General features: G+C 39.8%; 2 protein-coding genes across 17 annotated transcripts in view; both read right to left on the bottom strand.

The window, feature by feature from the left end:
* Positions 1 to 10,585, bottom strand: part of LOC137104396 (NACHT, LRR and PYD domains-containing protein 12-like) — a 30,129-nt gene extending 19,544 nt beyond the window's left edge. For 2 of the 16 annotated variants that reach the window (XR_010911692.1, XM_067485500.1), the window contains exons 1-3: positions 6,529 to 7,079; positions 1,503 to 3,336; positions 128 to 304 (exon numbers count right to left, since the gene is read on the bottom strand). Coding sequence is in view for 15 of the 16 variants with exons in the window: in XM_067485500.1 (XP_067341601.1) it covers positions 128 to 304; positions 1,503 to 3,336; position 6,529 (2,012 nt within the window). In the remaining variant the exon portion in view is untranslated. Of the gene's footprint in view, positions 1 to 127; positions 305 to 1,502; positions 3,337 to 6,528; positions 7,081 to 8,007; positions 8,080 to 8,422 lie in introns of those variants that run through there. The other 14 variants (XM_067485497.1, XM_067485499.1, XM_067485491.1 and 11 more) reach the window with 11 other exon arrangements.
* A 1,031-nt stretch (positions 10,586 to 11,616) lies between these two features.
* Positions 11,617 to 26,277, bottom strand: LOC137104411 (uncharacterized). The gene is made up of 8 exons (XM_067485560.1): positions 19,864 to 26,277; positions 19,505 to 19,579; positions 18,990 to 19,121; positions 18,476 to 18,541; positions 17,235 to 17,823; positions 16,737 to 16,838; positions 13,869 to 13,967; positions 11,617 to 12,404 (listed from the first exon to the last, which is right to left on the bottom strand). The coding sequence occupies exons 1-5, from the start codon at positions 21,656 to 21,658 to the stop codon at positions 17,687 to 17,689; spliced, it is 2,205 nt and encodes a 734-aa protein (XP_067341661.1). The 5' UTR covers positions 21,659 to 26,277; the 3' UTR covers positions 11,617 to 12,404; positions 13,869 to 13,967; positions 16,737 to 16,838; positions 17,235 to 17,686.
* Positions 26,278 to 27,784: the final 1,507 nt, after the last annotated feature.

The following is a 27,784-nucleotide window of genomic DNA, read 5'->3' as shown; positions in this document are numbered from 1 at the left end:
TACAAACATCTCTATTCTTTCTAATCTCTATTGATTATAAAATACATGTAAAAGGAAACCTACAGCTGAGGCATTTGCACTGACAAGCTGAGCTGTATTTATAAGATGAAAAAGGGAAAACACTGACCTCAGAGTCTCCAGTCTACAGTTTGGACTAGCCAGTCCAGCAGACAGCAGCTTTACTCCTGAATCTTGCAAGTCTTGGTTTTTAGTCAAGTCCATTTCTATCAGATGTGAGGGGGTTGACTTTAGAGCTGAGGCCATGATTTCACAATGAGTCTCAGAGAGTCCACAGCGAGAAAGTCTTTGATGACAGACAATAACACATTTTTAAATCGGGTGCATAGGATTCTCTCTAAAATTCAATTAGGATTTCAGTTTGATATATGAAAAATCTTATGCTTGTTATATTCAAGGAAAATTGTAGCAAGTCAACAAAATAAAACTTGAAGTCTGAGAGAATGGCAAACTAACATAATATGTATTTTACAGTTTGACAACACTGAATTCAAGACATTTGAATAGATTATGTTGAGTTTCACATTTATTTATTGACCTTACTTTAAAGTCATGGTGGAATTAAATGACTCATAGCATTACATCCGATATGGTGGTGGCCAGCTATGTCTGTGGGACTAATTATTAAAAGAAAATTATTATTTTCTAAATAAATGATTATTTTTGCTGTGACTCTAATGAATACATACATACTCAACAAAAAAATCTGTTGTTTATTAGCTGATTAAAACAGCTATCTTATGTCACCTGCTTTCCATTTAAGACAGTATCTCGCCTTTGCTACTAGGTAATAAGTGCCACACTGATGTGACATTTCAAAATAAGAGTGAAAGTGAAAATTTTGACAGAATGGAATTTTAATCACACCCTCAAGGGTGATTACTGATTAATAAAATGTGGAAATTGTCACAGCTCAGAAATATGTAGAAAAGGACATTACAACAAGAACTGCAATCAATGTAATATAATATAATAATCTGTACTGTACCTTATAATTGATAGGTTTACTGGACTTAGGTTTTGTGTCCTGTCCTGTGTTATCTTGTGTTGTCTATCTACACTGTCTGTACTGTTTTTCGTCTGTAGTGTTTGCACAAGGTTGCACTTGATGCACTTTACATAGCTTGTGTTGTTCCGTAGCACCTTGGTTCTAGAGGAACTTTAACTCGTTGCCACTGTGTACTGTGTAGCCCTGTGTATAGTAGAAATGACAATAAAAACCACTTGACTTGACTTGACTTGAATGTATCTTTTAGCTTTAGGTTCTGTTGGGGCTGTAACGTGTTGTCTGAGGACTGCATACAACCACCTCAGTGGATGAGTACATTTAGTCTGTAATCATCGATGTGTTTATACACACATAGGCCCCGCTCTCATTCTCACCGTTGCTCTCTGGCAATTTAGTCGGCACTGTGGACTAGTCTACAATAATACAATTGTAACAATTTTACAATAACGTTATAACAGCAAATGTCTGGACTTACTGAGCCTTTCTGCAGTTCCTCACAGCTGGAATAAGTCTCTGTCGTCCCTCCTCCGATGTGTTGTATTTTCTGACATCTAACTCATCGAGAACCTTCTCTGACATCTGCAGCATGTAGGCCAGAGCTGAGCAGTGGATCTCAGAGAGTTTCTTCTCTGATCTGTTCTCTGACTTCAGGAACTCTTGGATCTCCTGATGTACTGAGTGGTCCTTCATCTCCATCAGACAGTGAAAGATGTTGATACTTCTGTCGGGAGAGATCTTGTGCATATTCATCTCCTTCAGGTTGTTGATGATTCTCTTCATGATTTCTGGACTGTTCTCTGTCTGACCCAGCAGACCTCCTAAGAGTTTCTGGTTGGACTCCAAACAGAGGCCATGTAGGAAGCTAACAAAAAGGTCAAGGTGGCCATTTTTACTTCTAAGAGATTTTTGGATAGATCTCTTCATGAAGTCATCTAGTGATAAGTATATATAGTCTTTACCCAAGAAAATCTCTAGTACCTCTGTGTCCCTGTTGGTATAACAGTGGAAGATGTAGACTGCAGCCAGAAACTCCTGAATGCTCAGATGAACAAAGCAGTAGACTGTTTTCTGGAAGATCACACTCTCTCTTTTGAAGATCTCTGTACAAACTGCTGAGTAAACCAAGGCCTCTGTGACATCAAGACCACACTGCTCCAGGTCTTTTTGGTAGAACATGATGTTTCCTTTCTCCAGATGTTCAAATGCCAGCCTCCCCAGCTTCAAAAGAACTTCACTGTCAGCCTCCATCAGCTCTTGTGGACTTTTTTTCTTTATAATTCTTTTAATTTTTGTACTCTTCTTAATCATCATCATTTCATGTCCCTCATCGTACTTGTTCTTCTTCCTCTTGGTCTGAACCAGCAGGAAGTGTGAGTAAACATCAGTCAGGGTCTTGGGCAGCTCTCCTCTCTGCTCTTTAGTCAACATGTGCTCCAGAACTGTAGCTGTGATCCAGCAGAAGACTGGGATTTGACACATGATGTGGAGGCTCCTGGATGTCATGATGTGGGAGATGATACTTCTGGACAGCTCTTCATCACTGAACCTCCTCCTGAAGTACTCCTCCTTCTGGGTGTCAGTGAAGCCTCGTACTTCTGTTACCCTGTCGACACATGTAGGAGGGATCCGATTGGCTGCTGCAGGTCTGGAAGTTATCCAGACCAGAGCCAAGGGAAGCAGATTCCCCTTTATAAGGTTTGTCACTAGCATATTGACTGATGACTTCTGTGTGACCTTAGACACAGTCTTCCTGTGTTTGAAATCCAGTGAAAATCTGCTTTCATCCAGGCCGTCAAAGATGAACAAAAGTTTACAGACAGCCAGCTGCTCTGCTGTGACCTTCTGTAATGTTGGATGGAAAACATGGAGCAGCGTGAGAAGACTGTACTGCTCATCTTTGATCAAGTTTAGCTCCCTGAAAGAAAGCACAACCAGCAAACTGACATCTTGGTTTTCCAAGCCCTCTGCCCAGTCCAGACTAAACTTCTGCACTGAGAAGGTTTTTCCTGCACCAGCTACACCGTGGGTCAGAACCACTCTGATGTGCCTCTGTTGGTCAGGTAAGGCTTTAAAGATCTCATGGATCTTGATTGGAGTGTCATGGAGGGTCTTCAGTTTAGAAGTTTTCTCAAGTTGCCAAGCCTCATGTTGGGTATTAACCTCTTCACTCTCGGTGATGTAGAGGTCAGTGTAGATCCTGTTGAGGAGGGTTCCACTTCCTGTTTCATCACTTCCTTCTGTCACACATTCACATTTCCTCCTCAGACTGATCTTATGTTCATCTAAAACCTCCTGCATATGGATGTCCACTGTCACAGAGGAAAAATAATAAAGGTATTTTATAGTAATAAACATAAGTGAGTCTCTGGGCCATAGACCCCTAAATATTATGACTTTTTGGAGCTGGAGGCAATAAAATTCAAAACATATTAGCAAACAGATTTACAGATCCCTACACCATTACTCAAAACTTCTTCTTACATCTTCTTTTTTGTCTAGTAAAAAGATGGACAGGATTACCTAGTGGCATGGAATAGCCATACAATTACAACTACCTGAGACAAACCAAGCGTGCATAATGACGACAAACTGAGGGTGTATACTTAGAATGTCATCTTTTGTTGGATGCCAGAATTAGTGTCTCTAACTTGTTTTATTGCATACAAACGGCCGCTATTGCTCAAAAAAAATAGGAAAACCTTGATAAAACAAGAAAATGGAAAGTTGGAAAAGCAAGAGATTGAACTCCGATGGTGATTATGGTCTTTGAAGGGCACACTTACATAACAAGTAACGTTAAGATTAAATAAAGCATTGTCTATCTTTTTTTTTGACAGACAGTGGTCTAACTGATGGATTTCTTTAATGTATTCAGTATGGCTATATCTACATATATGACACAAGATAAAAACTAAAATATATTTCCTTCCAAAGGTATTGGGATGGCAAGGCCAGCTGTTTTGTTGTTGCTGTACACTGAAGATCCTAGATTCAAACATCTTTATTAATGCCAGAGGCAAATGTGACATCAGTCAATAGGAACAAAGGCTATCTAAAGATAAAAAATGAGGGTTACAATAAACAGCGGTGGTATGGAGTAAGATATTTTTGTTTAAGATGAAGTGGCATGGAGTTTAAAAATGCCCACTTTTATGTGGTGCTATTTACATTTAGGTTTTTTCTTTCCTAAAAGTCCTGGAACATGGAACTGGCAGGAGGTTCTTGTTACCCAGTTGTGTCTTTTTTGGTTTATTGTTGAATTAATAAATAACTGTAAATAACTACTTTTGGTTTTAGTCTTGGGTTGTAACTGTGAAGAGGTTTAGCTGCATTTGTTTTTAAAAAGTATAAATCAACATGAAAACAAGACAGCTGACCATGGGAGAAGTCATGTTAAATATGAAAAAAGGGAAAACAATCAGTGGACTTGTACAAACATTAAATTTAGTCAATGCAATCCAAGTCAAAATCCACAGAACAGGTCAGCAAAGGAAAACAACAACAGCTGTTGACAGAAACACTGTGATAGTGGCGAAGAAAAACCTAAATACCAACAGTCAGTGACTAGGCTAAAGGTATCACATTTGACCATTTGAACAAAACTTCATGAGCAGAAATACAGACGCTGTACCACTAGATGGAAAATCCTCATAAGCAGGAAGAATCAGAAAGTCAAAAAAATACAAATGTGATCAAAGCAGTTCAGCAACAGTTTTATGAACAAGTTTTACGAACTTCTAGCAAATTGACGTAAAGACCAACGTGTGCTAAAAGAAAGAACATGCTCATGATCCAAACCATACAAGCTCATCAGTGAGGTAGTGTCATGGTTTCAATTTGACACATCCTCCTCTCTGAAGGCTACACAGATCTGATTGTTGTGTTATGGTCCTAGGGGTGAACAGAAGGATGTAGCCAAGGGGATCATCCTGGCTTGCAAGTGTTTTCTAGATTATGTGTGGGCAGAAAGTCACAGATGTGACATTGCTTGCCCACTGGCAAATCTTAAAGTCTCCAATAGTGAGGACATTTCTCAAGCTATGTACAAAGTTGCTCTATCAGATGAAGGAAGGTTTTGCAGGTATCAACATAAGGATGGTGTGATGTACTCCGAGAGAATTCTCCTAACCCAGCTGATCCTTAGCATTGCATTGCAAGGCATTAGAGGCACAGCGGGGGTTTCAAGTTGTGCCAAAAGATAAGACAATAGAAGTGACTTGTGTTCTGAAACTACGCAAACCTTAAAAAAAATAAAGCTTTAATGACTCCTGCACCTGCCACTTGCTGCTGTCTGAAGCAGAAAAGCACACCAAGTAAGGAAGGGGTAATGACAAGGCAAATACTCTGACCTTGGAGCTGATAGAATCAGTTGAAGTCAAGTTGGTGTTTTACATTGTCTTGTCTGACCACATAACGGGGAAGAAACCATGGCTCATTGGAAACAACATTTGACTTTAGCCAGTTCACATAACTAGCCTTATATAGTTTTGGAATTTATTTTATATGTGCTACAGCAAGCTGAGGATGTCTCTTCAGGTTGATTTCAGTCCAAAAGGGGAAGGATAGACAGAGGGTAAAGGAAAACTCAAAGGCATCAACATCACCAGTTTCACTCGAGGGAAATTTAGAATGAGGCCAATGTCTGAAATAATTGATGTTATTGTCCATATCTAGAGTTCAAAGTTGCTGTTACAGCATTAAAGGGCTAAGGGTCAAGGATACAAGCTTTTGCAAATGTATCGGTTTGTAAATGTTTAGGGTGCTCAAGACAAATAGAGCCCCTGAACTGCGACACACAAGCTGGCAGATGTAATCGAATGCCGCACTAAAAGGTTAAATTACATTGCATCAGAGAAGGCTTAGGAGGACCTCAGGGCATATCAGCAGATAAGGTAGAAGGAGCCTGAGAAATCCTTGAATTAGCAGAGATCTCCCCCCCATAGTAAGAATGTTTTTCTTGAAGTAAGGACGACAGGAGTTCAAGATCTTTCAGCCAATTTGAACGTTCAAACCCTTTTCATGTGATTGGTGAGACCCTCAGCCTTGAGTTGCCTCAAGAGCATGGTCATCTTGCTTCTAGTAATCTTTCTCCACCTCCTCCTCTGTCACAGAGTGAAAAATAGCAGTGGTATAGCAATGAACATAAGTGAGTCTCTGCCCCGTAAACCCTTAAATATTCTGATTTAAATGCTTAAAACTTAGAATAGGCAAAATAACACTGGCTGGAAATCATATTTAGCATGTATTTTGACAATGACTTAAGAAAATATGAGTTTATCTGAATTTATAGTCAATCACTCCCTAGGATCATGTGGAAAAAAGTTAACATTAGAAGTATATTTGTACTTGTACAGTAAGTAAAAGATCTGAGTACTTCTTCTATTACTAATGGTGTTACTGTAAAATGGCATTAGGCAGGCAATAACAATATGACCACTTTAGATTAAAAACAGACATATTTTCATACATGACTAAATCGGCAGACAGATGCTCAGTCTTACTTTGTACAGTTCTGGTCTGAGTGTCTGTCTTCAGTCCAGGTCTTGTTCTGGAGTCTCCCACTGAACCAGACTGGTTCCAGTATGAGGTGATACACTGTCTCAAGAATTAGTGTCCACAGCTGGTAGAGACTGGCTTCTTCAGGACTGACACAAAGCACAGCAGGAAAGCTGGGGATTATAATTATACTAGTTTGGACAAGAGTCTTAATTACTGTGTGGTGTGTCACCCCCCTCCATTTCCACAAACCAAGACTTTCCCTCCTTTAAAAAGGAAGTGGCCTTCAACCGAAATGTAACTTGACTCCACATTTAAGACCAGACCCAGTAACCCCAGCAATAACTGTCTATGTTTGTCCCTAGCAAAAACGTACACAATAATTTTTAGTAAATTACCACAAAATATTGGTATAAAGCCAGTATTAAAATGTGCATTTTAGAAATTCTCATTCTCTTGATTTTTTTATAACTTATGTTTGTGTCATTCAGTTTCAGCTGCCTTTCTCTGTGACAATTAAACTGCTAATATCCTTCCTTGCCACACCCCCACCCCCACCCCCCCACCCACCCACCCCCACCCCATTCAAAATGATAAAACTGCCTTTTACTATCAGAAACCCTGTTGGATTCTCTTATAACATGAAATCCAAACAAGAAAAACAAACAAGTATTACCTTATGCGGACTATTTTATGTGGCTTCATAGCAGTTTTATATAAAATTGGGCTGATGTCTGATCAGAGCCAAAAGGTCTGGGTGCTCAATGCTCTTTTCTGTGTATATATTTTATTTATAATTTTATTTTTTAAGAGAGACAGAAAGACAGAGAGAGAGACAGAGAGAAATGAAGGGGGTGTGACAACACACAGAACCAAAGATTCCTAGGAATTTACACTCGTGTCTGAAGTTTGATAGTTTGATAGGAGACAGGGGGTGGGGAGTTTATGTGTCTATGTTCAACTTCCTAAACTCTCTTTTATTGACCGTGGCTTTTCCCACCATCCACCCAAGTTGATTAAGGACTGGAACATGAACAGACATCAGGGATGTGAACGGATCAGCTTGCATTGTCTCGCTGTTCATGCACAGGGGTTGGGATTCAGTGAGCTTCCTGTGTAGTCAGGTTAAATAGAACTTCTTTCTTATCTGTTGTGGATTTGTATGCGAGTGGCTCTGACTGACAACCCTGAATTTCAAACAAGACGTGGTGCCATGTATGAAATGCTGGAAATATCTTTTTCTTTGCGGTGTTGTTTTTAATGAGCTCTGCACATATAAACAACATATTGGAGGAAAATAAAAAAAGTGTTAATAGATAGAGAAACAAATTTTGTAGAGTGATACAGATTTAAATTCTGAGCATTTCCATATATTTAAACCCAAATTATTTAAATTGTAAGTTAATGGTTAATATTTGAGAACAGTCAAAATCTAATTGACATAACTAATCTAACAGCAATAACACATATTTATTTGTCCTTACCTGTATGGTGTATTTAAATAGCTTTTAATGCACGGATGTTTGGTGTGTGTCCGTATGGACCCGGAATAAATGCTATTAAAAATAAATGATAAATTAAAGAACAAATCCAGGACATTGCAATCCTGAAAACACAGTCAGCTTATGTTTCTAACAAAAAAAAAAAAAAAAGATACAGGCTGAGAGTCAGAGTTCATTCAGAACAAGGAGCTGTTAGGACAGAAAGGTTCAGTTCTGCATTTTCAAGCTGATTAGTTCAACTTTGTTTGTTTACTTTGTTTAGTTGGTGTCAGCTGAAAATGACTGAGCTCTTATCTAAAAGGACTGCAATGAAGAGGAAAAAGACACACTTTCATTCTTTCTCATTAAATCCACAAAATTATTAAAAAGTAATAAAAAAAAATTAATTAACACTCACCTCAACCTTCAGTTTTCTACCACTGCTCTGGACTGACTAAACTGTTTGGAAACTTTCAGTTTTAGTTGAGCCTCTCCTCCCCTTTACATAAAGAGTGGTGAGACGTGAGACTGTGTGGAAGGAAGGGCAAATGCAATCCAGGCACTGGGTTTTTTGGTTCATCCCTTCTTCCACAGTTGTTTCTGTATTGATGAAAAGCTGATTCTGTTATGGCACAATGAGATTATGAAGTGCATGTTTCTGTGAACTTGGAGGAACTGAAGCAATAAAGCAGAGCTGGTCCAGAAGCAAAAGCCTCACCACCATCAACCTTAGTGCATCTCAAGTTTGATTTGTTGGCTTTTCTTGACCTTAGTATGAAAAGTGTTTTGAGATTCCTTGGGTTGTGATTTGGTGCAACAGAAATAAAAAATTGAAAAAGAACAGATAAAGTTGTAAGGGTCAGATTAGGATGTAATATGGACTCACACTGAGGGTAAGTTTAGGAGCAGTTACCGCTTAACTAGCATCTGCCCTCCAAACATAAAAAGCAGCTGTGGGCCAACTACTGGGTTAATAAAAAGGGGAAAGGCCACCGGTTAACAGCCATGCTGAGAAAGTAAGTCTTGGATCGATTGGGAGAGGAATGCAAATGTAAGTCTGTAAAAACATGATACTGTCCACCTCTGTTGTGGCTAAAGAGATAAAAACTATTGATAGATAAACATGTTTATGGATGGATCTAAGATCCTACAACAGTCACTAGATAGAGATTAGTAAGAAAACAAGTAGATTCAAATAGAGGCAAATAGGAAAGAACAAGGACATAAAAATACGTAATAAAATGTCCAACAGAAAACAGGAACAAAAAGAGAAAACTACAACCAAAAATGTTTAATGGCAAATGGAAAAGAACTAAATGATTTATTTATTAAGTGTAAAAAGGTAAGAGGATACACGTCCAGGAAACTTTCTCAGGCCTCATTAGAGTTTGTTATTAAAGCCTGTGAACATATCCGCAGAGATAAAGACGAGGGAAGTGCAGGAAGGTGGATAGGAATGCAACACAGTTTGAGGAATAGGAAAAAAGTTGGATAATTGTCAAATTCTGGAGAAATACGAAAATAATATAGTTGTAATTACTTTGTGTTATTTGTGAAGCGAGTCTGGAGGCTGAAAAGGGAGATAAGCATGAAACAAACATCCCACAAAAGGTGAACAAAGGACTGGAAGTCCTGAAATTATTTTTTTGTCCTTTTTGCTTATCCCATGAGTTCAGGGTCGCCACAATGAATCATTGTCCACATGTTGATTTGGCAGTTTTTATGTCAGATGCCCTTCCTGACGCAACCCTCCCTAATTTCTATCCGGCTTGGACCGACACTGTACAGCTGGGGAGGGGAATGGGCTGTTAGGGATTCAGCGTCTTGCCCACACTTTGACTTATAGCCAGGGATCAAACCACTGACCCTGTGTCTGTGGACAACTGCTTTTACCAACTGAGCTACAGCTGCCCCCTCCTGGAAGTCTTGAAATAAAGTTTCGAAACGTTTGTAACTTCATATGAAGATTTACAAAGGGAGTCAAAGAAATACAAAGGGATGTATCTATTCCTGGCACTCTAATCAGAACCAGTTGAATCACAGACAAAGCCAGAACGCTGTTGCCCCAGTGACATTCCTTCACCGTGCCTCTCCTGTCTGCATTGTGAGAAAGGAGAATGTATTGGAGGTGGTGAGTGAGGAAGGGTTAAATATGGAACCAGCACATACTAAGTCAAGATTTTGATCTGACTCACTAGTAAACACCCACAGACATCAGTTTTTAGCTTTAGTTACTCTTTAGCATAATCATAGCTTATACTCCATTTCCCTCAACCACATCTGGAATTGCTCCTGTAGCATTCCCATGTGTGGATCCTCTGCTCCTAACCAACATTCCTTCTGATCTAACCTAACACAGATGTTCTTAAGTTCATACAGATAGTGGAGAATGAAGAACTACTACAGTAAGACCAAGACACAGGGAAACAAATGTTGGGGACACACCTGAAGACTGGCAAAGACTTGACAGGTTACAAAGCACACACCTGATGACTTCCTAAATTGCAGAGAACAAACTTTACGTTTGGAAATCCTGGAAAAAGTCAAACCCCACAAAACCCATGAGAGTGAAAATTGTCTCGTGTTCCTCTTCTAAATAGTAAATGGCCACTTATATAAAGCTTTTATCCAAAGTGTTTTACAATACACACACACACACACACACACACACACACACACACACACACACACACACACACACACACACACACACACACACACACACACACACACACACACACACACACACACACACACACACACACACACACACACACACACACACACACACACACACACACACACACACAGTCCTGTACTTGCTGCACAGTGAGGTCTGAGTTAAAAGACCAACAAAGTGAGAACCAGCAGTTCCATTACCCCCATCAACACAAAAGAAGTCATTCTAGACATAAGGTGTCATTCTTATCCATTACACTGCCTCAGATTACATCAAAAACCAAGATGTAGGAAAAAGATTTTAACCAACATTGCGAGGACCAGCCATTTAATTTGTGCTTCCCCACTCCACTGGTCAACTTGGTAGCCATTTTTGTATTGAACAGACAGTGGGCAAACAGTCTGTATCTAAATAAAGAATTCTGTTTGTTTCTTCTATATTGCACCAAATTGTATGAATTTAATGATCAGTACTGATAAAAATTTAAAAGATCAACTTTAATAAAACCTTTCTTACAAACATGAATACATCTGTCACTTGACACAAACCAAGAATTACAAGAGTGCAAGCTCCATCATATGTACAAATACATAACAGGGGAAGAAGGGGAGAAAAAAAAAAAGTACTGCTTCAATTTATTTTAACTTGAAGTACTAAACTGCAAAATAAATATACCCTGATCATATGAACATTCAATTCTTTAAAGAGTCAGTCTACTACCAGGCTGGTGCTATATAAACAAAAACAGCGGTAAATAGTAGACATGAATTATTTATGTATGTATTATCTGTCTCTCCCTACATTTCTGTATCTCTCTCCCTACATTTCTGTATCTCTCTCTCTCTCTCTACCTCTCTCTCCCTACATTTCTGTACCTCTCTCCCTACATTTCTGTATCTCTCTCTCCCTACATTTCTGTATCTCTCTCTCCCTACATTTCTACATTTCTGTATCTCTCTCTACATTTCTGTATCTCTCTCTCGCTACCTCTCTCTCTACATTTCTGTATCTCTCTCTCTCGCTACCTCTCTCTCTACATTTCTGTATCTCTCTCTCTCGCTACCTCTCTCTCTACATTTCTGTATCTCTCTCTCTCGCTACCTCTCCCTACATTTCTGTATCTCTCTCTCTCTCTCGCTACCTCTCCCTACATTTCTGTATCTCTCTCTCTCTCTCGCTACCTCTCCCTACATTTCTGTATCTCTCTCTCTACATTTCTGTATCTCTCTCTCTCTCTCTACATTTCTGTATCTCTCTCTCTCTCTCTACATTTCTGTATCTCTCTACCTCTCTCTCCCTACTTCTCTGTATCCCTCTCTGTATCTCTTGCTCTCTACCTCTCTATCTATTTATATTTATACATCATTTAATCATCAATGTGTAAAAAGTACAGAACTGCAGTGAAGAGAGCAGCATAAAATTAAAACACTCCAGGTAACTAAAAACAATTCAGTGCACTTAAGATACTTAGAAAAACGAGAAAATAGAGTTTGAAATTAAAATGCAAGCTTCCTCTTGATCTTAACTATTTCGTTGTAGACAAAATACTTTACGTCCTTCCAGGTCCGAGCGCTGAGGACTGGAGATGCTTTTCCAATGCACAGGAGGCAATCATTCTTTGCCGGCACCCTCCTCAGTGCAACGAACTTAGCCATGTTTTTCTGAACTGCAGTTTTCTCCTGTTCAGTCCAGGGTCTCCTTACTTTTATCGTTGAAGAATCTATTAAAAATTACAAGAGCTGGTTAGAACACTGGTTTAACTTTTGTAAATCTTATTAAAAAAAAAAAAAAAAAAAAAAAAAAAAAATGTTTAGTAATGCATCTGTTGATTTACAATTGTTCTACAAAAAATGATAAAAGTGCAACGTCTGGCAAAAATACTACTATTAAAGATTCTACCACTGCTACCAAGTTTCCTCAACTGTGAGTACTAATGACAGCAACATCTTCATTTTAACCATCTTTAAGAAATCTACTGATACAATACAATCTACTTAACTTTTATAGATCCATTTCAGATTTATCATGCCATCCAATATGTTATGTTGCCTGTGTGTTTGTCATCTATGGGTCCTGGTTCTAAATCCTGCTGCTGTGCTTACATCCCCTCAATGTTTCCAGGTCATTGTATAATCTGTATTATCTAGACTCATTGACAGGATAACTATTAATTTTCTAAATTAATCATTGTTAACCACATGGAATCTTCTCTACTTGCCACTGTTTTCTTGTCACCCTATTGTCTAGTTTATTGGTTGACATTTTAACAAATGTTATCCCACATGCTTTAGCTTTGCATTTTATTGTACTGTGGCCAGTCAAATGTGTATGCATACATATTGCCCATTGGAGAGGTAGGTCTGGCTGAGGTGTTTTAATAGTTTTTGGACAACAATTAAGGTCTATAGGACAGATACAAGATAGTGCAGGCTGTAATTAGGCAAATATAAGTACAGAAGATTCAGTGTTGAATTAGTGTCTATGATTGTGATATCATCATTTTAGAAAATGACAGTTATTTTTTAATTCTGTAGCCACTAATTGTACATTTAGCTTGTGTATTATGGTAAATTGAACTTGGTTGGTGGAGTGCCTTGTTTGATGGCCTTTGGTTTCTGCCCTAATCACTATACTCTGAAGCAAGAAGTTGTGATTATATACAGTATTTTACAGAGTATCTGCACTTAGGGCCCATTTTATTGCCCTGAACTACAATTAATCTTAATGCAGTCTCTACAACAGAAATGGCTACTAATGATTCTATCAATACAACTGTTACTAGTTTCACCACCACAACCAGTAGCATTGCTACTTTAGCTACCTATTGCACAATAGAAAATCCATGCAGCAGATGTTCACTCCATCTTTCATCAACTCTGACTACTCCTGGCATTGATGGCCACACTAGTATTGCTTCTGCAGTTATAAAATCGTATTAGGGTATAGCAAAAATCTAACAAAGGCCCTTAAATTACATAAGTCCAATCAAGCAACACCAAAGAACATCATACCAATCATGTGGTTAACACTTAATATTGACCCTGCACCACCACCACAATCACCTAGTCCTAGACCACTTGTATGGTCTCCAAATGTACCAGTTTAGCAGAAAAACATTTAAGCTGGCAATAAATACTGAACTCAGGCTGAAAACATTTTGTTTTAAATGGCCAGACTTACTTACCCCCTTCATTGCTACCATCAGATTCATCATGTCTTTTACTTGCAGTTTTCTTCCACCTCTTATCAAGTGTCCTTCCAGTGGTCCGTTTTTTCACCTCTCCTGTGAAAGATAATGGTTTAGTATCAAATATCGCATGTTTAATGCTATACAAGCTACAATATCAATTTATACATTTTTAAATGACATTCAACAGATTTTTTGATGACTCTGTACTGACAACTTTATTGTAAAGTTTAGTCTTCTTCTTCTCCTTTCAGCTGTTCCCTTTCAGGGGTCGCCACTGCGAATCATGTGCCTCCATCTAACCCTGTCCTCTGCATCCTCTTCACTCACACCAACTAACTTCATGTCCTCCCTCACTACATCCATAAGTCTCCTCTTTGCTCTTCCTCTAGACCTCCTGCCTGGCAGCTCCAACCTCAGCATCCTTCTACAGATATATTCACAATGTCTCCTCTGAACATGTCCAAACCACCTCATTCTGGCCTCTCTGACTTTATCTCCAAACATCTAACGTGAGCTGTCCCTCTGATGTCCTCATTCCTGATCCTCTCCATCCTCGTCACTCCCAAAGAGAACCTCAACATCTTAAGCTCTGCTACCTCCAGCTCTGCCTCCTGTCTTTTCTTCAGTGACACTGTCTCTAAGCCGAACAACATCTCTGGTCTCACCACCGTCTTGAACATCTTTCCTTTCATTCTCGCTGATACTCTTATCACACAACACACCTGACACTTTTCTCCACCTGTTCCAACCTGCCTGCACTCGCCTCTTCACCTCTTTTCCACACTCTCCATTGCTCTGAACCGTTGACCCTAAGTATTTAAAGTCCTGCACCTTCTTCACCTCTGCTCCCTGTAACCTCACCATTCCACCTGGGTCCCTCTCATTGACACATGTATTCCGTCTTGCTGCGGCTAAGCTTCATTCCTCTGTTTTCCAGAGCAGACCTCCACCTCTCTAGATTTTCCTCCACCTGCTCCCTGCTCTCACTACAAATAACAATGTCATCTGCAAACATCATAGTCGAGGGAGATTCTTGTCTAACCTCATCTGTCAGTCTGTCCATCACCAGAGCAAACAAGAAGGGGCTCAAAGCCGATCCTTGATGCAGACCCACCTCCACCTTGAACTCCTCTGTCACACCTACAGCACACCTCACCACTGTCTTACAGCTCTCATACATGTCCTGCACCACTCAAACATACTTCTCTGCCACTCCAGACGTCCTCATACAACACCACAGCTCCTCTCTCGGCACCCTGTCATACGCTTTCTCTAAATCTACGAAGACACAATGCAACTCCCTATGACCTTCTCTGTACTTCTCCATCAGCGTCCTCAAAGCAAATACTGCATCTGTTGGACTCTTTCTAGGCATGAAACCATATTGCTGCTCACAAATGTTCACTTCTGCCCTTAGCCGAGCTTCCACTACTCTTTCCCACAACTTCATTGTGTGGCTCATCAGCTTTATTCCTCTGTAGTTGCCACAGCTCTGTTCATCTCCCTTGTTCTTAAAAATGGGTACCAGTACACTTCTCCTCCAGTCCTCTGGCATCCTCTCACTCTCCAAGATCTTGTTAAACAAACTAATCAGAAACTCTACTGCCACCTCTCCTAGACACTTACATACCTCCACAGGTCTGTCATCAGGACCAACTGCCTTTCTACTCTTCATCCTCTTCAACGTCCTCCTCACTTTACTCTTACTAATCTTTGCTACCTTCTGCTCCACACCAGTCACCTCTTCTACTCTTTGTTCCCTTTCATTTTCCTCAGTCATCAACTCTTCAAAGTTCTCCTTCCATCTTCCCATCACACTCCTGGCACCTGTCAATACATTTCCATCCATATCTTTAATCACACTAACCTGCTGCACATCCTTCCCATCTCTATCCCTTTGTCTGGCCAACCTGTACAAATCCACTTCTCCCTCTTTAGTGTCCAACCTAACATACAAGTCCTCATATGCTCTTTGTTTGGCCTTTGCCACCTCTACCTTCACCTTACGCTGTTTCTCCCTGTACTCCTGTCTACTCTCTTCAGTCCCCTCAGTGTCCCACTTCTTCTTAGATAACCTCTTTCCCTGTATACACTCCTGAACTTCCTCGTTCCACCAGCAAGTCTCCTTGTTCGCTTTCCTCTTACCAGATGACACACCGAGTACCCTCCTACCTGTCACCCTGATCAAATTAGCTGTAGTAGTCCAGTCATCTGGAAGCACCTCCAAACCACCCAGAGTCTGTCTCAGCTCCTCCCTGAAAACTACATTCTTCCTTTTTCAACCTCCACCACTTCGTCCACTGCTCAGCCTTACTCCTCTTCATCTTCCTCACCACCAGCATCATTTTACACACCACCATCCTGTGTTGTCTGGCTACACTCTCCCCTACCAATGCTTTACAGTCACTGATCTCTTTCAGATTACAGCACCTCCGCTCTTGTACGTCACCCTATGTTCCTGCCTCTTCTGAAAGAAAGTGTTTACTACAGCCATTTCCATCCTCTTTGCAAAGTCTACCACCATCTGACCTTCTGCATTCCTGTCCTGAAGACCAAACCTGCCCATAACAGTCTCATCACCTCTTTTCCCTTCACCTACATGGCCATTGAAATCTGCACCAATGACCACTCTCTCACCTCTGGGGATGCGCTGCATCACTTCATCTAACTCACTCCAGAATTTCTCCTTCTTTTCTAACTCACATCCTACCTATTGTAAAGTTTAGTCTACTGGCTCAATTTCACAGTATTGCAGTGTAATGTTTACAATGTGCTACAATGTGGGATGTGGGGCGTGGGGGGAAGAAAAAAAAAGGAAAGGCTAAAGAGGGAGAGAGGCAGAGTAAGTATGTTTGTACTTACCCCCTTCATCATCACTTTCAGATTCATCCCGTCTTCTTTTACTTGCAGTTTCCTTCCACCTCTTATCAAGTGTCCTTCCAGTGGTCCGTTTTTTCACCTCTCCTGTGAAAGATAATGGTTTAGTATCAAATATCGCTTGTTTAATGCTATACAAGCTACAATATCAATTTATACATTTTTAAATGACATTCAGCAGATTTTTTGATGACTTTGTACTGACAACTTTATTGTAAAGTTTAGTCTACTGGCTCAATTTCACAGTATTGCAGTGTAATGTTTACAATGTGCTTGCCAGTCTTAAATAACCCACTTCCAACTGTAACCTGTTGCTGTAGCTACCTCTAAAGAGCTGCAATGTTTGCTATACCTGCATGAAATCCTCTCAGGGCAGCATTTGGGCCCTGGTAGAGGGGGGGAAAAAAAAATACAAAAACAAAAAAAAAAATATTGGGAAAGGCTAAAGAGGGAGACAGGCAGAGAAAGTATGTTTGGACTTACCCCCTTCATCATCACTTTCGTCATGTCTTCTTTTACTTGCAGTTTCCTTCCGCCTCTTATCAAGTGTCCTTCCAGTGGTCCGTTTTTTCACCTCTCCTGTGAAAGATAATGGTTTAGTATCAAATATCGCTTGTTTAATGCTATACAAGCTACAATATCAATTTATACATTTTTAAATGACATTCAGCAGATTTTTTGATGACTTTGTACTGACAACTTTATTGTAAAGTTTAGTCTACTGGCTCAATTTCACAGTATTGCAGTGTAATGTTTACAATGTGCTTGCCAGTCTTAAATAACCCACTTCCAACTGTAACCTGTTGCTGTAGCTACCTCTAAAGAGCTGCAATGTTTGCTATACCTGCATGAAATCCTCTCAGGGCAGCATTTGGGCCCTGGTAGAGGGGGGGGAAAAAAAAATACAAAAACAAAAAAAAAAATATTGGGAAAGGCTAAAGAGGGAGACAGGCAGAGAAAGTATGTTTGGACTTACCCCCTTCATCATCACTTTCGTCATGTCTTCTTTTACTTGCAGTTTCCTTCCGCCTCTTATCAAGTGTCCTTCCAGTGGTCCGTTTTTTCACCTCTCCTGTGAAAGATAATGGTTTAGTATCAAATATCGCTTGTTTAATGCTATACAAGCTACAATATCAATTTATACATTTTTAAATGACATTCAGCAGATTTTTTTAATCAGCTTGTACTTAAAACTATATTGTAATGTTTAGTGTTTTATTTATTTATTCTTGTGTCCCTTCAGCTTATGCCGTGATTTCAGGGTCGCCACAGTGGATTATTGTCTGCATGTTGATTTAGCAGTTTTTACGCCAGATGCCCTTCCTGACGGAACCCTTCCCAATTACTACCGGAGGTGGGGAGGGGAATGGGTTGTTAGGGGTTCAGTGTCTTGCCCAGAGACACTTTGACATTGGACCAAGCATTGAACCACTGACCCTGTGGTCCTTGGACAACTGTAACTGAGCTATAGCCACCACTATTGTAAAGTTTAGTCTACTGGCTCAATTTCACAGTATTGCAGTTTAATGTTTACATTGTGCTGTGCCAGTCTTAAGTAACCCACTTCCAACTGTAACCTGTTTCTGTATCTACCTCTAAGGAGCTGTTATGTTTGCTACGCCTGCATGAAATCCTCTCAGGGCAGCATTTGGGCCCTGGTAGAGGGGGAAAAGAGGAAAAGCAAAAGAGGGAGACAGGCAGAGAAAGAGTATGTTTGGGCTTACCCCCTTCATCATCACTTTCAGATTCATCAAGTCTTCTTTTACTTGCAGTTTTCTTTTTCACCTCTCCTGGGAAAGATAGTGGTTTAGTATAGTGTGCAAGAGCCAAAACAGCTTAACATATTTGAGTGAGTTTTTTTTGTGTACAATTATTTCATTATAATAAGTCTTAACTGTACCATAAGCTTCCAGTAAATTTATCATTTAAACCCGAGCAGCTCACATCAGAGAATTCCCTACCATTAACTGAAGCTCAGTTAAATGACCTTAAGATGGAAAAGTTTACATTTTATGTCTGATGCTAATAAAACGTCAAAAAGCTGTTTGGACGACTCATCTTGGAAGCTTCATGTTTATGGAAAGTTCTTTTGAGTAGCAGAATATGGGTCATTACATTTTGTCTGGGATTTGGCATTGATAAGAACAAGCACCAAGAGAGTGAAAGCTAAAAGTCAAACTTGGAGATGACATAAAGTACTAAACTCAGACCAAAACTGTGTTCAATGCCCAGACTTACCATCATCAGCATTAGCTTCATCTTCAGCATCATCAGCATTAACTTCATCTTCAGAGTCATGTCCTCTGCTAGTTACAGTCCTCTGACTCTTAACAGGTGAGCTTAGCATGGTCAGCTGCAAATGTTCTCTATCTGATGAAAGCATAAATTAGTAAATCAAAAGTCAGAGCCCCAGTCACCATTACAGTTCAGATAGACTCATGCCAACCTAACATAGTAGAATTGCTGTTGACACGTAGCACACTTTCACACTAAATACAATCTAGACTATACAATACGATTGCTTAGGTTTCTTAATATTAAACAAATAAGACAGATTGTCCATGATTTTGTTGACAAATTGTACTGTCAACCACATTACTTGTTCCAATGTAGATATATTGTGTCAAACACATCACTGTAACAAGCATTTTCAGGCTTTAGCACTAGTACAATTGCATCTGTGAGCCCAAACAGCTCAACCTGAAAATAATGTACATTGCATTAATATACAGTATATTAATTACCATTGTTACCTTTTAGAATGTCTCCATCTGAAGTCTCTGTCTGTTCTGTTTGTTTAAAGCCCTTCTTCGTAGTGCCTTCATGTCCTTTATATATGTAAAAGTACACAGTAGAGAATATTAGGACATGTAATTGAGCACTAGGTTAAAAGGTCAAAATTCTTAGAGAGGGAGAAGGGGAGAAAAGCAGAGAGGCAAAGGGCGGGAATGGGAAGCAGGGGGGAGAGACGCAAAGCTAAAGAGAAGAAGATTGTGGGGCACAGGTAGTAAGGGAGTTATTTTTCAAAGGGAAATTTTGTTGCAGCGACTCACAAAAGTTAAATATATCTTAACGGAATAAAAATTTAGAAAATAATTAGCCATTAACATACCAAAGACTACAGAGTCCAGTGTCTTCAGACTCTTTCCTTTGAGCGACTGTGCTCCATGTTCCATTGCAAACAGAAGTTTTCCTATTTTAGCAACCTGAAAGGTTTTGTCTGTTTGCCTATAGTATTCGCAGTGGACTCTGATATCATGTCCCATAAAACGAGCCACTTGTTCAAGTTCTTGATTATCAAGGTCCAGAAGCTGACATAAGGTAGCAACATGCTTTCTCAGTTTTGTTGACCTAAGGAGCTCTGGGTGGCTTACCTTGCTCTTCTCTGCATACTTCCTAAGGCAGTCACACCCACGAATATTAGTTGTTGTACCTATCCTAGCAAACAAAAATGGGTTTTCATCAAGTACACCAACTTCGCTGCGCTTTTTGATTAGATATTCAAGTGAGGATTTGGTGCGCTCGAGGAGAAGAACGGGCACTTTTCTTCCTCTCTTTCCACGGGTCACTAGGCGTGTCAATCTGTGGCTAAGTTGCTGTTCCACTGGTGATAAGGTTTCATAAATGTCCTTATTTACTGGGCCAGAGTCTGCTTTTAGAAATGTGTCCAGGGTTAACCGGGAAGCTTCTCCTTCACGCTTCTTATTGAATATGATTATTTGTGCAAGAAGGCTCTCACTTAACATTTTGTACGCAGTGGTGCTCACACGCTTACTCAACTCTGCTTTTGCCTCATCCTCTATTTTCCGCAAGTATTTCTGCAAGGTGATAACATCTTCTGTCAAAGGTACACAATCCTCATTATGCCATTTCCTTTGTTCCATGGTACTATGAGCATTTGCAGACACATAGCTGGACCAAGAATTATCCAGCAACTCCTTAAATTTCTTGGCCTTCTTCTCACCTAAAATGTTTGATGTCATCAAACAGCTTCCAATCCAGGCTTCTGTTGCCCCTTTGAGAGAAAATCCAATTTTCACTGCAGTAGATGGCTTTCCATATTCAACTTTGTTTGTGTTGTAGTTTGACACCCTCCTAGCTGCTTTTACAACCAGATGAAATTTTGTTGGATCACATAGATCTTGAAGGCCTTTGACACTTTTGTCAATTTCCCTGGCAGCCAACACCAACCGTCCAAGTTCTCTCATCTTCTGTGCAATGTATCTATGTTGAGATTGTTCACGTCCCTTTTTTGCAAATAACGCATCTCCATATGTACATATCATCTCATCACTTCTGACTTGACAGGTTACATTATCCTGCAACATACTATGAATGACCTTCTGAATGCCTTCAGATGATGCCCTAATTGGAATCAGCTTTGAAGAAGCCTTTTGTACCCTTCTTCTTTTCCCTTTCCCTTTTTCACCTATTTTGACTCTACATGATTTTTCATGTCTCCAGAGTTCAGTTCTCCTAAACATTGCATAACAGTGTTGGCAAGGCAGATAGTCTTCAACAGAAGCCTTTTTAGAGGGCTGTTTCCATGTCACAATCTCCCCTTCTCCTTCTTGTAAAACCTTTAGATTGTGTTGCCAGTCACCCTTATTGCGAAGAGAATCCAACAGCGTCTTCCTTTTTTTGGAACCGGTTGGAAAACTGAAGGCATGGGCAACATCAATTTCATCCATGTGTTTTCTTTCCAAGTGTCTTGCCATCTTCAAATTAGATTTCTTGCAATACAAACAGTAATGGGACTTGTCCCAGATCCTTTTACCATCTTTTTTCTGGCTTGTTCTTACAGTAATTTGTGACCTCTCTTTCTTCTTTGTTTTGAGTTGGTTATCTGAATGAGTTAACCCAGCTTTGGCATGTTGGCCCTCAGCGTCCTCTGTATGGTGTTCCATCCTCTGCGTAACAGAGAAGGATGCCACAGGCTCTTCTGTGCTCAACTCATCTTCACTAGATGAGGGTGTTGATGTGGGGTGGTAGTCTTTATCAGAGTCTCTGTGGCTGGATAACTCTGTCTCGGACCCTGATGAAGGGGAATGGTCTCTGTTTGAGCCACTTTTATTGCATGGATCCTCATGCAATGAGAGGGAATGCCTGGCTAAGTCCAACTTACAAAAGAAAAGGGAAAGAAAAAAAATATATTACAAATTATACATAAATTCTTTCACACTTAAATCAATCAATGGTAAAACAATTAACATAGCTGGTTATTTGTGGCAGCTTGCAGTAGTATCAACATGGACTACAACATTTTAATTTCCAATATTTGTGGTCGCACTGCTTTCTGTTCTCTACTCTGCTCTCCCCTCCCCCCAGGACAGGCATCACACAGTAAAACAGAGATAAGCTGGTCACAGAGAAGATTACTTGCGTTTTTTTTCAACTATACTTGTTACTGCAAGTGCACAAAAGCTACTTTATTTTAAAGCACATTTATAGTCACCTGTTCAGCAAGCATGCAGAAAAGTCAGTCAGTTTTTACTGAAATCTCAGTACATTTAACAAACCCATAGTGGGCTGGATAAGCTAAAGGCAAACTGTGATGAAGCAAAAGGTGTTTGTATATAATTTGATTGTCTTAGTCAAATCTTAAAAATCTAGAAAGCTCTAGTAAACCTAGCTACTGGCTGAGACAAACCAGTCCCTCTTTCTCTGTGCCAGTGGTACCTGCAGGCATCAGCAGCACATGAAAGACGAAAGACTGATACTGACTAATGCCAGTTTTCATTCTTTCTAAGCTTCCCCAAGTATTTAGATGATTTTTACTGACACTTTAAATTTTGTTCCAGTAAGATACTGAGTTTACCATGACCTTGCAGTTGTGTACATTAATGCTACTGCTGTAGAAATATATAAAGAATATGTAATTGTATTCAAATTATAAAACCATTCTAATAATGGTCTGAATTAATTTTGTGAGAATGAAATTGATTCATTTGCATTACAGTCTTTAATAGCATTAGTTAGGGTCCTAAAGATACCCACAACTGGTTAGTGGGGTTGGCCTAGACTATAGAAGGATGAGCCAATCACTGCTCAGATCCCTTAAGCATACTAGTATTTTTAATCACGCAATTACGCTACTTCCATATACCTCACATGATGTAAGTAAGATAAATTCAAGAGAAAACATTTAGTGGCAATGACCAATATGGAGCAGCTCAATTAGTGTATGCAAGAAAACTTGTAGATATGACAAATAATAAAAAAGTTATTACAAATATAAAAAACAGACACACGGATCAATGATATTGACATTTCACTACAGTAATTTTCCTTATCAAGTCTGAGTTTATCAAAGATTACTGGCACAGATGCTCGGTGTAAATTGTACAAAATATTGTACGCCATTTGATTTCATTATTAACAGCCTACTGCTTTTTTGTCAGACATGTCCAACAGCTACTTGCTTCCAATAGGCTACTGATGGCCAAGGTCCTGAATTGGAACAATGTGTTTTATTGACATACTGAACATTTTTACAGGGGAATTATTATACTGATGATCAGCTGATGATTTTACTAATGAAAGGAGTTTTTGGTTTCATTTGTCTTGATATCAATTTAAATCATGGACTTAACCTTACTAACAGATGATCCAAAATACTGTTTTACATTTTAAGCTGTAAATGAGTAGTTTAGAAGTGGTAGAACAAGAATAAATAGTTATATGGTTAATTAATTGGGCATGTTGTAGTCTAGTCTTTGACAGATTTAAAAAAAAAAAAAAACGACGTGTCCTAATACATTTGAGCAGCTGTTAATGTAATCGGGTGGGCCACGGTCGGTCTACCTCTTCTGCCACCACCGCACTCTGTTTTTTAATCACGGTTATCCCCCTCCTCCTCCCCCCCTCCTCCCCTCCTCCTATCCATCTCCTCCTCTCCCTCTCCTTCTCCTCCTCTCCCTTTCCTTCTCCTCCTCTCCTTCTCCTCACTGTAGACCTCAGGTTACTCCGGTAATCTAGATACGACTTTATATGCATTTTGGAAGCATGTCAAACAAATTTTAACTGGTTCATGGCAATCTGCGCCGTCATAGCGTACGGTCTATAATGAATAAATGCGGTGAAACGTGTCTTATTAAGACTTCTACATGTGACTTCGTGTTCATTTAAGTTAGTTTTCAGTTTAACTTTAGTTTAAAAAGGATGAAGCACCGCTAGGAGCTTCTTGTTCTGTCTGAGGCCTTTTATCAGGTTGTAATAAGCGAAAGACCGTCAGAAAGCAGCGTTGTACAAAGAAAAACTGCCAGGAGAAATCACGTATCCTACGTGTCTTAGTGTTGCGGGATAAGCTGAGAGGGCTATGAAACGCGTCACGTCTATCGATATAAATTATTATTTCATTCTAAATTCCGTTAAAATTGTATACAAGTTGCTAGCATCTTGAGTGCATTACAAATAAAATACTATTATACACATTAAAAAGTCGATATGGCCTGTAGGCCTTTTTGCTCCAACGAAGTAAGTTTACAGCGTATTTAATTAACCACAACATGGTGCAAATAAATAGAAATGTCTTACCTGAAGTTTTTTTATTTCCCTTTTTAGGCGATGAATCCGTTGTTTATTCGTTCGTCTTATAGTCCGCTCCATTTCCAGTCTTAAACGTACAAAGTAATCCACCTTTCTGACCAAATGAAGTCCACACCTTGCTGCTTAATTCACGGAGAGCTGTGATTGGATGCTTGACTGTTGCTTGGTGGAAACAATGTAACTTTTGGCTGATTTGCTCACGGAGAGCTGTGATTGGATAATTGGTTGGGAGCACTGACTTGCTTAGGAACATTGAAGGTGCTGTGAAAGTGTCCCATGCATGACTTGCACAAACCAAGCTGAAAGACTTTGTGTGTCAACACCTCTACATCCCACATTTCCAACCATATTGCCTTAATAATGTACAGTCACTTGAAAAATATCCACATGTTTTGTTAATTTCCCTAATGTTAATGTACATAATAAGTTAATGACAACTTAAAACCATATTTAAAAACAGAAAATTAGTTTTAAAAAAGATAAAAACTCATATATACTTAATTATTCAGACCTAAATATAATATTTTCTAATATTTAAGTCCCTTGTCCAGTAATTGTAGGTCTGATTTTTATTTTGGGAAAGTCTACAAACTTCTCACACCCTGACCACTCTCCCCTGCCCTGGCTTGGCATTACACGTTAAGGTCTGTATCTTTCTAACCTATGTCTAACACATGTGGACTCAAGTCAAGTTCTACGCTAATCTAATGAAATTCAAGCTAACAAAATGGTACAGCAAACTAAAAAGACAGACATCGTTGGGTGTTTCTTTCTACTCTTGATGCCTTAACATGAGGCAGAACTCAATTTCATGCTCTAGGTCCAGGTTTTTATTTTTTGTGCTGCTTCCAGCCTGTCTTTGAGAAAACTGTCATGTTATGGTTCAGTTAAATTCCTGCAGACTTTGTCAATCACTTGACATTCATTATTGTTATTTCAATGTACTACAAATATGCAGAGTTTATGTGAAATAGAAAAAGCAAGTTAGACAAGTAGCAGGTAAGACACAAGCTATTAAGCTGCATATCATAGGCTAACAACAAAGGTAACCTGTATTCCAACATTTTATTTTTGAAATACTTTGCAATGGACACATTGTCTTCCTTATCACATTAGCTGTAGTGGTCCAGTCATCTGGAAGCACCCTCAGACCACCATGAGTCTGTCTCTGCTCCTCCCTGAAAACTACACAGTGTTCTTCCTTTTTTAACTTCCACCACTTCATCCTCTGCTCTGCCTTTGTCCTCTTCATCATCCTCACCACCAGAGTCATTTTACACACCATCACCCTGTGTTGTCTGGCTACACTCTCCCCTACCAATGCTTAAAGTCACTGATCTCTTTCACATTACACCGTCTACACAAGATGTCGTCCACCTGAGTGCTTCTACCTCTGCTCTTATATGTCACCCTATGTTCCTGCCTTTTCTGGAAGAAAGTGTTCACTACAGCCATTTCCATCCTCTTTGCAAAGTCTACCACCATCTGTCCTTCCTGTCCTGAAGACCAAACCTGCCCATCACATTCTCATCACCTCTGTTCCCTTCACCTACATCTCCATTGAAATCTGCACCAATCACCACTCTCTCAGCTCTGTGGATGCTCTGAATCACTTCATCTAACTCACTCCAGAATTTCTCCTTCTCTTCTAACTCACATCCTACCTGTGGGGCATAACCACTAACAACATTGAACATCACCCCTTCAACTTCCAGCTTCAGACTCATCAACCTGTCTGATACTCTTTTCACCTCTAGAACATTCCTCACCAACTCCTCTTTCAGTATAACTCCTACTCCATTTCTCCTACTATCTGACCCATGATAGAACAACTTGAACCCTGCTCCTAAGCTTCTAGCCTTGCTACCTTTCCACCTGGCCTCCTGGACACACAGTATGTCCACCTTCCTTCTCTGCATCATGTCAACGAACTCTCTCGCCTTCCCTGTCATAGTCCCAACATTCAAAGTTCCTACTGTCAGTCCTACATTCTTTCTGTGCTACAGATACGCGTTCTCCTCTCCTTCTTTTACCTTTTACCAACAGTAGCTCAATTTACACTGGCACCCTGTAAGTCAACAGCATGAGTGGTGGTCATTGTTAACCTGGGCCCCAAACAATCCGGTATGGAAGTCAGATTTGGTTTGAAAGTCAATCAATTCGACTTTATTTATATATCGCCAATTCACAACAGTCATCTCAAGGCACTTTACGTAATAAATATACAAGTATATAGAGGCAAGCCAACAAATCCCCCTTGAGCAAGCCCTACGCAGCAGTGGAGAGGAAAAACTCCCTTCAATGGGAGCAACCTCCAGCAGAACCCGGCTCAGGGTGGGCAGCCATCTACCTTGGCTGGTTGGGGTGAGTGGAAAGTGGAGAGAGAGAAAAGAAGGGCAACAAAAAATAACAACAAAAGCATCGGGCGACCAGTAGCTGCACACTGGAAAACACAGAGCTCCAAAGCCAGTGACGCCCGCAGAAAGCGACAGAGACATGGAGACAGAGAAGGAGGCAGAGAGGGAGCAGCACAACCATGGGAGAGAAAAGACACAAAGCTAATAGCATGCGGCAGGGACAAATAAATGTATATAGAGAAAAGAGAGAGGAGCTTATTACACTTGGGGGAGTCCCCCAACAGTCTAAACCCATAGTATCTCAACTCGTATATAGTTCAGGTTAACTAAGCAGCTTTAATTATAAGCTTTATCAAAAAGGAAGATTTTAAGCCTAGTCTTAAAAGTAAAGAGGGCCCCCAAATCTGGATTGAGAGCTGGTTCCACAGTAAAGGAGCTTGATAGCTAAAGGCTCTGCCTCCCATTCTACCTTTGGAAATTCCGGGAACCACAAGTAGGCCTGCATTCTGAGATCGAAGGGGTCTACTGGGATGATATGGTGCTATGAGGTCTTCTATATATGATGGAGCCTGACCATTCAGAGCTTTATATGTAAGAAGCAGGGTTTTAAATTCTATTCTAAATTTAATGGGAAGCCAATGGAGAGAAGCTAGTGAAGGTGAAATATGATCTCTCTTGCTAATTCCAGTCAGCACTCTTGCTGCAGCATTTTGGATTAATTGCAGGCTCTTTAGGGAGTTACTGGGGCATCCTGAAAGTAGGGAATTACAGTAGTCCAACCTAGAAGTAACAAATGCATGGACCAGTTTTTCGGCATCACTTTGAGACAGGATGATCCTAATTTTGGCAATGTTCCGTAGGTAGAAGAAGGTTGTTCTAGAGATTTATTTATATGTGAAGTAGAAGACAATTCCTGGTGAAAGGTATTTCCAAGGTTCCTCACAGCAGCACTGAAGGCCAAAGTTTTGCTATCTAAAGTAACTATATTGTTAGACAGCACGTGTCTTATATTTTTAGGCCCAAATAGAATTATTTCAGTTTTGTCTGAATTTAGAAGTTGGACGTTATAGGACATCCAGGACTCTTTTAGATATGCTTAAATTTTGACTAATTGTTAATTATCTTTTG

Source organism: Channa argus, chromosome 19 (assembly GCF_033026475.1).
Source record: "Channa argus isolate prfri chromosome 19, Channa argus male v1.0, whole genome shotgun sequence".
NCBI classification, from domain to species: Eukaryota; Metazoa; Chordata; class Actinopteri; order Anabantiformes; family Channidae; genus Channa; species Channa argus.
This window is presented reverse-complemented; position numbering and strand designations above follow the sequence as displayed.